The sequence below is a fragment of the Lactuca sativa genome, chromosome 4 (assembly GCF_002870075.4).
Source record: "Lactuca sativa cultivar Salinas chromosome 4, Lsat_Salinas_v11, whole genome shotgun sequence".
In the NCBI taxonomy this organism is placed as follows: domain Eukaryota; kingdom Viridiplantae; phylum Streptophyta; class Magnoliopsida; order Asterales; family Asteraceae; genus Lactuca; species Lactuca sativa.
In genome coordinates, this window is record NC_056626.2 from 292,597,890 (window position 1) to 292,606,159 (window position 8,270).

Here is an 8,270-nt window from a genome sequence, read left to right on the forward strand (position 1 = left end):
TGACATATGTTTACATACAATTAGTAAATATAATACTAATTAAACATGTATACGCATCCTAAAATGCGGAAAACACTTTGGTTAAGTGTTAGGAGTGTCCCGGGTAACATCTAAGGGTGTGTATGGCCTGGTTAGGGAGTTTAATCTTCAAGAGTAAACTCTTTATAGAGTTTATGGTCCTAAGACCTTATCCCCATGAGTTTACGGCTGTAAACTCATGGATGGTGTGTTCTTTGATGCATTAAGGTCTTATAACACTTGTGGAACTAGGCCAGGTTCAATTCTAGGGCTTATGAAGGGTTTAAGGCTTTAAAATAGACCATTAAAGGAGTTTACGGCCTATGAATACTCCTTGAGGATTTTACGACCGTAAACACATGAGTTTATGGTAGTAAACTCATGTTGGTCCATTTCTTTTGTTGTTTGGTGGTTCTAACTCATGCATGTAAGGTTCTAGTCACTTTTAGGAGCATAGGAAGGTGTTTAGGGCACTTAAACACCTTGGAAAGGTGTTTACGGTCTAAGGAGATGTTCTTGGGGAGTTTACTACCTTAAACACATGATTTTACAGTATTAAACTCATTTTTCCCATGAATCCTATGTTTTGGTGGTTGTAGGTTAAGCATACGAAGTTCTAGGTCCAATTCCAAGCTATACAAAGTGTTAAGGGCACTTTAACACCCTTTGGGGGTGTTTCTGGTCTAAGAATAGGTGTTTACGGTCCAAGAACCTTCTTGGGCCGTAAACTCAAGTGTGACACATATTTGTATGCTTTGGTGCATATAATGAAGGAAAATAAGGTTCTATGCACTCAAGGAAGTTCATGGAAGCCCTTGGAGGTGTTTGGGGGGTAGTTTAACACTTAAACAAGTGTTTATGGTCCATGCATTTGGGTTTACGGTCTAAGGATGTTCTTAGACCGTAAACTCATGTTTACTCCCCATTTGGTCCGTTTTTGGTGTTCTAAGTCCTTTCGGGTAAGCCTCTAAGCCATTGCTAAGCATGAGAAGTGGTTTGGAAGGGTTTTTGAGCATTAAAACCCTCTTTAAAGGGGTTTACGGTTGTGGGAGGCTCCCAAGGCCGTGAACACATGTTCTTGGGGTTTTTGGATGATTAAGTCACGAATTTGTAAGCTAGATAAGTTAGATAACAATCTAGAAAGGTTTACTTACCGTGTTGAGGCTCGGAGAGGTGATTTTTGACCAAAACCCGTTTGTAAAGAGAGAAAGTAGAGAGAGAGAGAGAGAGAGAGAGAGAGTCTAAGGTGGTAAAAAGGTGGGAGTGAAACCCACTCAACCCTTATATAGGGTGGAGCTTATGGCCTGGTTGGGGTTCACCTGACGTCAACCGCGAACGGGGTTTTTCACAACTATTAATAATCACGGCAAATTTTAAAATTATACCGCCTTAATTTTGTTTCGCTTGCCGAATATTATTTAAAATATTCCAACGGGTTTAATTCCAGTCAAAAATATTTTCGGGATAAATTTGGCTAATTTTTGACGTTATTAATTTCGACGTTAAAACTAACGGAAATTTTTGGGTTGTCACAGATACCTCTGTACATTGCCGATTTGTAATATAAAGCCGCCAGAATACTTCAGAGGCCATAGATCTGCACTCGAAGTTCACCCCATCGACACCATCGACCGTCTACTACGTCGTTGGACCATCGAACCTTTGTTTTCAATCTATTGCTGCTGACCTGCACCATCAATGGACCTTCACTTTTACATCATCATTATATCTCTATTTTCGCATCATCTTCGTCGATCTACACCATCACCACACCTCTGCTTTCTCACCATCTCTGATTATCCAAACCATCACCGGACCTTAGCCACTGATCTGCACTACCATCGCCATCACATCCACAACCACGACCAAAAGCACCATTTCGATGGCAAAGATTGAGGTGATTTACTCCAGTGACACGGAGGCAGTTACTCCCGAAACACAACAACGAAATGGTGGAAAGACGAAGTCTGGATGGGATTAAGAGGGTGTTTGTGTAATTACTAGATTAACCGGTGATGGTTGAATTACAACTGAGAGGCTATAAAAAGAGGGGTAGAGGAGATGTTACAAATCTCGATTTACCGGAAAAGCCCCATGTTTAAGAACCAAACTCATGTTCTTCTAGACAGATCAAGGTGGTGGTGTCATTGGGTTGTGGGAGTCGATTTGTCCTTTTGTTGAAGTTTGGGGATGGATACATAGAGAGAGGGGGGGGGGGGGGAGATTAGGATGGGATGTAGGGGTGGGGGTGGTAATTTCTTTTTTCTTTTTCTTTTAATTGAAATAATAGTAAATAAAATAAAAGAAATTAAAAACGAAATATGTAAGGGTATATTGGTCATTTAGGTAAGGTATGGACCAAAACTACACAAAAATGTCAACCATAAGGACCAAAACCACACAAAGTATCCGAAATTGTACCACTGATGCATCACCAAACTTTTATGGACCAAAACCATAGAATTTTGCCAGCCATAGGGACCATTTTTGCAATTTTGTCATATATATATATATATATATATATATATATATATATATATATATATATATATATATATATATATATAATGGATTAGTTTCTATGGAAAATAAATATTTAGGGCATCAAGTTAGGAGCTAATAATCAATTGACACTTGTCTAATTGTAGAAGTTAATGAAATTACAAAACTCGTTTTTATGATTGGGTAAATTTACAAATTTAGTCCATGTGGTTTTCTTAAAATTATATGTTTAGTCTAACTATATTTGTTTAGATCCGTAACCAACCCATCATCTTCCCTCCTGTTTCATTTTCCCTTTCCAGTTCATCATCCTCATCCATGAAGAAGAAACCTAGAAAAAAATTCTATAAAAAAATCTATATGTTTAACAAAATTGATAAAACAAAACACACCGAGGGAAAAGGTTGGGTCCCACCACCACCTTTTACTAGATACAACATCCAAATGCAAAGCTAAAAGCCATTTCATCTTCACTGTGAATCAATCATTTCGTCTTCATTATGAATCACGGTCCTAAGTTTCAGTTTTGAACATCACCAACATCAAATGTATAAAATTGATAAATGATAAGAAGAAAAAGTTCATAACATAAAGTGTGGAATCAATTAAGGAGGAGTAGAAATCAGAAATCAAAATATGTATACAAAGGATTAAAAATCACAGTCGCTGGAGCAGATCCAACAATGTTGTCGCTGCCACCGTTGTCTCTCTCTTGCTCTCGATTCTCTATTTCCCCATCGTTGTATCTCCTACTATCCAGACTTTCAATAAATGGTACCATCAGAAAACTTTTCTAGGTTTTCTTTTCAAAAGTATTTAACATCGATCTGATATGAGAAATCTGTTTGTCACTGAGATCGATTGGTAACCAAAATCTCACCGATAAACCATTTCGTGAGCGACTTTAGGACATGGGAGGGTGACGCTGACATAAATCTGCATAGTTGCTTCTTCAAAGGCATAGTCGATCCCTGGTGGAGGTTACAACGAAGCAACTTTCGAAGGTTTGATGAACACGCATAGATTCGTTGGAGACGAGCGGTAAGGCGTCACAGGGATGAGAGGAGAAATGTGGTTATGTATCGGATCTTCACTGATTGATTCTGGTTAGAGTTTGTGGTCAGAATGAGAATGATAGGCGGTGAGGGTTTATCGTCGCTGGATCGTGTTGCTCTTGATCCCTGGTTTTGGCGTTTAGATGTCGGGTTTTTCTTATTAAACCTAAAATATAACCAAAGATACAATTACCCCCAAACTATAAGGACCATTTATGTAATCTATTCTAAAAAGGATGTTTTGCCCTTTTATATATATATATATATATATATATATATATATATATATATATATATATATATATATATATATATATATATATATATATATATATATATATATATATATATATATATACTCACACTTCCATAGTTCCATTTAAAATTTAAGAAAAAATAAATATTGTGTATCGGATTTATTATTGAAATTTAAGACATCTATAATTTTTAGAATCCAGAATTGAAAATGTCAATTTGAAATATATTTTTCTAGACAAAAAATATTTTCTATTGTGTTTTGATGGACTAGTCCAGATTTGTTGACAGTTTTTCAAAAGTAATTTTAATTTTTTTTTCTAATATTACTACACTTAATACAGCCAAAAAAAATATTATACAAATATTTCATTTAAGAAAATAACAAAAACTCATTGCAATTTAACGGTCGTAATTTGGACCAAAGAAATAGAAAGAATTAATGTTAAAAAGGGAAAAAAGATAAAACCATTCCGATGTCTGAAGAAAAATCCTGGATAGGGATATCATTGATAATCAGAAGCAAAAATGGCGACAAAGCTTCTTCATCCTCAAACCCTAACTTCCCACGTTCTTCCTTTTTCGATACCATCTCTACCAAAGATGTCCAGAAGTCACACTCAAAGGCCGCCCTCATTCAATAACTCAATCCAATTTTTCCTACCAAAATCCAATTTCGCCATTAAAGTTGCAGAACCAAGCTCTAACTTAGTAGGCGCCAATGAAGACGAAGATATAGCAACTGAAGAATCTCCGGTAGATTATTCAACAATCACTCGAGTCAAAACAGACATTAATAAAGCTCTGGAAGGTGAGCAATAGTATAATTTGATTCGTAGACAATTAGGAATCGTTATTAGGGCTTTTTTTTTTTTTGTTTCGTTTTTGAATTCGTTTAATAGGATACAATCGAGGCATTTTTGGAATGCCAAGTGAGAAGAAATCGGAAATTGAAGATATGGTGAAGTTGCTTGAGTCTCTAAATCCAAATCCACACCCAACTCTCGATCTTGATAACGTTAGTTCATTCAACTTCATTCACACCATTGTTTTTTCTTGAATCTTTTATAATATAAAATGTATGCAAAATTGGTAGTTGGGTGGATGCTGGAAGCTAATATACAGTACAATAACTATCCTTGGATCAAGAAGAACGAAATTGGGATTGAGAGATTTTATCAGTTTGGGAGATTTCTTGCAGATTATTGATATTGTTAAGGTACTTCCTGTGATCTTACTCTCCACAACCACTCATCTCTTTAGTTTATCCATTTTGCATTTTTTTTTTAAATTTTAATTCCATTTTTCGATGGATATTCCATTTTTCCATGTTTTTTAGTTTTTATATTAGCAATTAGTTGAAAGTAGTTTATTAAAAGTATCAAATATTCGGTTGTGTGTGACGGAGTTCTTTGGTTCTTTCAAAATTTTGAATTGTCTATTGAACTTGATTATGTAAATTTTAACAATATACTAATATGAAATACAAACTAAAGAATAAAAATTTAAAATAATTAAAAAGATAAACAGTAAAAATTAATAATTCACTTAAATTAATACTATAGTTTCATTTTTGTTTATGTTTTGTTTGCATGCTTTACTTTATAAAAGGAAGTTAAATTAGTATTATATTGTTTTTTGTTTTATTTAATGCAAAAAAGTATATATAAAACATATTCCTTAAATTTTGAAAAAGTGTAAACAGGAAAGGTCATAATTATATATGATATTTAGTGACTTCAATTGATTTCAAATATATTGATATAAAAAAATATACAATATTGGAGATTAATTTAAATGTTTGGTTTGTTGAGTTGGTAGTATGTGACACGGAAAAGCTTATTGAAAAAACTTATTTATTGCGGATGCTATTAATAAATTATAAATTTGATGTATATAAATTATTAATTAATAGATTATGGTATTTAGTATCTTATTAAATTTAAAAGTAGTAAGTTATACTAAATTAATAACGTGTATAGATATTATTATATATCAAAATAAAAAGTTTTACTTTAGTTTTGAAATTTAAATAAAGCCCTAAGCATCTTTATATGATTTTTTTTTTTTTTTTTATTTCTTCCTCAATCTTTCTATCATTTATAGCTTTCAGCTCGAAAAAATTAATAAACCAACATATTACAAGATGACATAATAATTTTTTTATTTGAGTTCTTTAAGCCTAAGAGAGAAACTATTTATTGATTCTAACATATTGTCATTCGTGACAAAACAAGATTCTGTTTATCTACGTCCTTCAGATTTTGTTATTTATTTTCTATTAAAATAATTTTAATATTTCACAGGTAATAGAAGTTGTTTCTTATAGATTATAAAATTTACGATATGCATAACTTTATATAAAATATCACAAAAGAGAAAATTTGCAAAAAAGGTCTCTATGTTATGTACTTTTCTTTGGTTGGGGTCCACAAACATTTCTTTTTGTAAAAGATATTCTTGTAGCAGAGCATTGGACCCGCCACCATATGTAATGACTATTTTGCCCCTTAGATATCATTTTTACAATTATTTATCATTTTTTTTAGTTTACATGGTATTATTAAAAATAAAAAAGGGCACCATACCACACACATCGTCCTCAACCAGGCAAAATAGTCATTTTACATTGTGAACGTTTTTTACAATAAAAAAGAAAAAAATCATTTTTGGATCCAAAGAAAATAAAAATACATAATACAATTTTTACAGTTTACATCAAAATTTGTAATAAAAAGATTGTCGTATACTTAGTGGATTTCTTAATTATGACATGTTTTCAAAGATATTAACATTTCTTTTAATGGTAAAAATGGAGGGGAAAGCAGTCAATGTGATCATGTTCAATGTGAGAGGTCTGAATCTCTTCAGTGGGAAGCTTATAATCGAGGCCTCCTTCAAGATTTCTTCCAAATCAGTTAAGCCATGAACCAAATTTAAAATATATTTCTATAAAAAGTCAAATCAATTTTTTGTATTTAAAATAGATTAATTACGTGTTATTAGTATATTGTTACTCGGGTTACTAATTCCTCATCATTATTTCAGAGGGTTGACATAAGTTACAACACCTCAACTATTATCCCTGACCAGGTATTCCGTTTTTTTATTATTAATTTCGGGTTTAAAAACATAATTCCATTTGGAAATACAAAAAACTAATGATGCATTTCCATCTAATTTTATTTATTTACTTTTTTAATATATCATTTTTGTATAAACAGTTGATGAACATGTTTCGGAAAAACTATGACATTCTTCTTGGGATTTTTAACCCAGATGGTTGGTTGGAAATAACGTATCCTTTTAAACCTCATTTTTTCGGGTGAAATATATAAAAATATTAAATACAAAAAGTATTTGTTATTACAACATTATATTTGGATAAATCCACCCAGTTAAAGCAACGTCATAAAAATACATAATTTTCACTCGTATAAAACTACAACACAACACCAATTTTGATGTTATTAACAGTATATGAGTATAAACAACAAATTTGGTGTTAAATATGTGTCATTTGTGGTCCTTTAACAAGTAGTATTTGTTTAATAGTATAATTTTTAAAGTTGTTAATATAACAACTAGTATTTGTTTAATGATATAATTTCTAAAGTTATTGTAACAAAAACTGTCCGACAAATTTGTTAAACATAATAAATAGAAGTTTTTTATTTTTGAAAATCTAAATATGTTAGAAAAAAGGAATATACTTGCTATATTTTTTTGGTGCAAAAAAAAGTAGTTAGGTAGATTTTTCAAAGTATGATATCTTAATAAGAAATACATAAAGTACATTGCTATAATTGGGTAATTTAAAGCTCAAATTAATAATAGAAAAAACATTGAAAGTATAATATTGTAATAGAAAGATGTGAAAGTACACTGTTATAATATATAAATAAATGAAAATATATTGCTAATGCTATTATTTAGTCCTATTTAAAAGAGGAGTTTGCAATTGTTTAAGCCTTGATTTCATGGTAAAAGATACGTGGATGACACCCTAAGAATAGGGAGGGATGACAAAGGAAATATCTTCATATTGGAGAGATCAAAGGAAACTAATCTTTAAATCTTGGTTTCATATTCCTGTGAAGAAAATTCACATTTTTGGCAAATATGTTATTGTTTTTTTTTATTTTTATTTAAAGAAGCAAAGGCTTAGAGATTATTATGTAAATGTTTTTGACATGATTTAATGTTAAAATATGATCTATCATGCTCTTCAAATATCATGAATTTGGGCTTCTAACTAAATATCTTAGTCCACTAAATATCTTCAAATGTTATGTTCTTCAAATATCTTGAGTTTGGGCTCCAAACTAAATATCTTAGTCACTGTCGTTTAAAAAGAGATATTAAGCGAAAATATCATAAAAGGTAACGCCATGTCTCCAAAAAGCCACTTCTATTTGGAATATAATAAATGGACCATTG

At 31.6% G+C, this 8,270-nt stretch overlaps 1 protein-coding gene across 1 annotated transcript; it reads left to right on the top strand.

Annotated features, from left to right (window-relative positions):
* The first annotated feature begins 4,278 nt into the window (after window positions 1-4,278).
* Window positions 4,279-8,068, top strand: LOC111892767 (fibrillin-5, chloroplastic). The gene is made up of 7 exons (XM_023888822.2): window positions 4,279-4,641; window positions 4,733-4,848; window positions 4,927-5,049; window positions 6,649-6,747; window positions 6,879-6,923; window positions 7,055-7,128; window positions 7,821-8,068. The coding sequence occupies exons 1-7, from the start codon at window positions 4,359-4,361 to the stop codon at window positions 7,903-7,905; spliced, it is 825 nt and encodes a 274-aa protein (XP_023744590.1). The 5' UTR covers window positions 4,279-4,358; the 3' UTR covers window positions 7,906-8,068.
* Window positions 8,069-8,270: the final 202 nt, after the last annotated feature.

Bases quoted from the DNA above. Each gene is read 5' to 3' on its own strand.
- LOC111892767 (XM_023888822.2), top strand. From the start codon at position 4,359: ATGGCGACAAAGCTTCTTCATCCTCAAACCCTAACTTCCCACGTTCTT. The intron at 4,642-4,732 runs GTGAGCAATAGT...TTCGTTTAATAG, and splicing joins CATTAATAAAGCTCTGGAAG to GATACAATCGAGGCATTTTT. The intron at 6,748-6,878 runs GTTAAGCCATGA...TCATTATTTCAG, and splicing joins TCAAGATTTCTTCCAAATCA to AGGGTTGACATAAGTTACAA.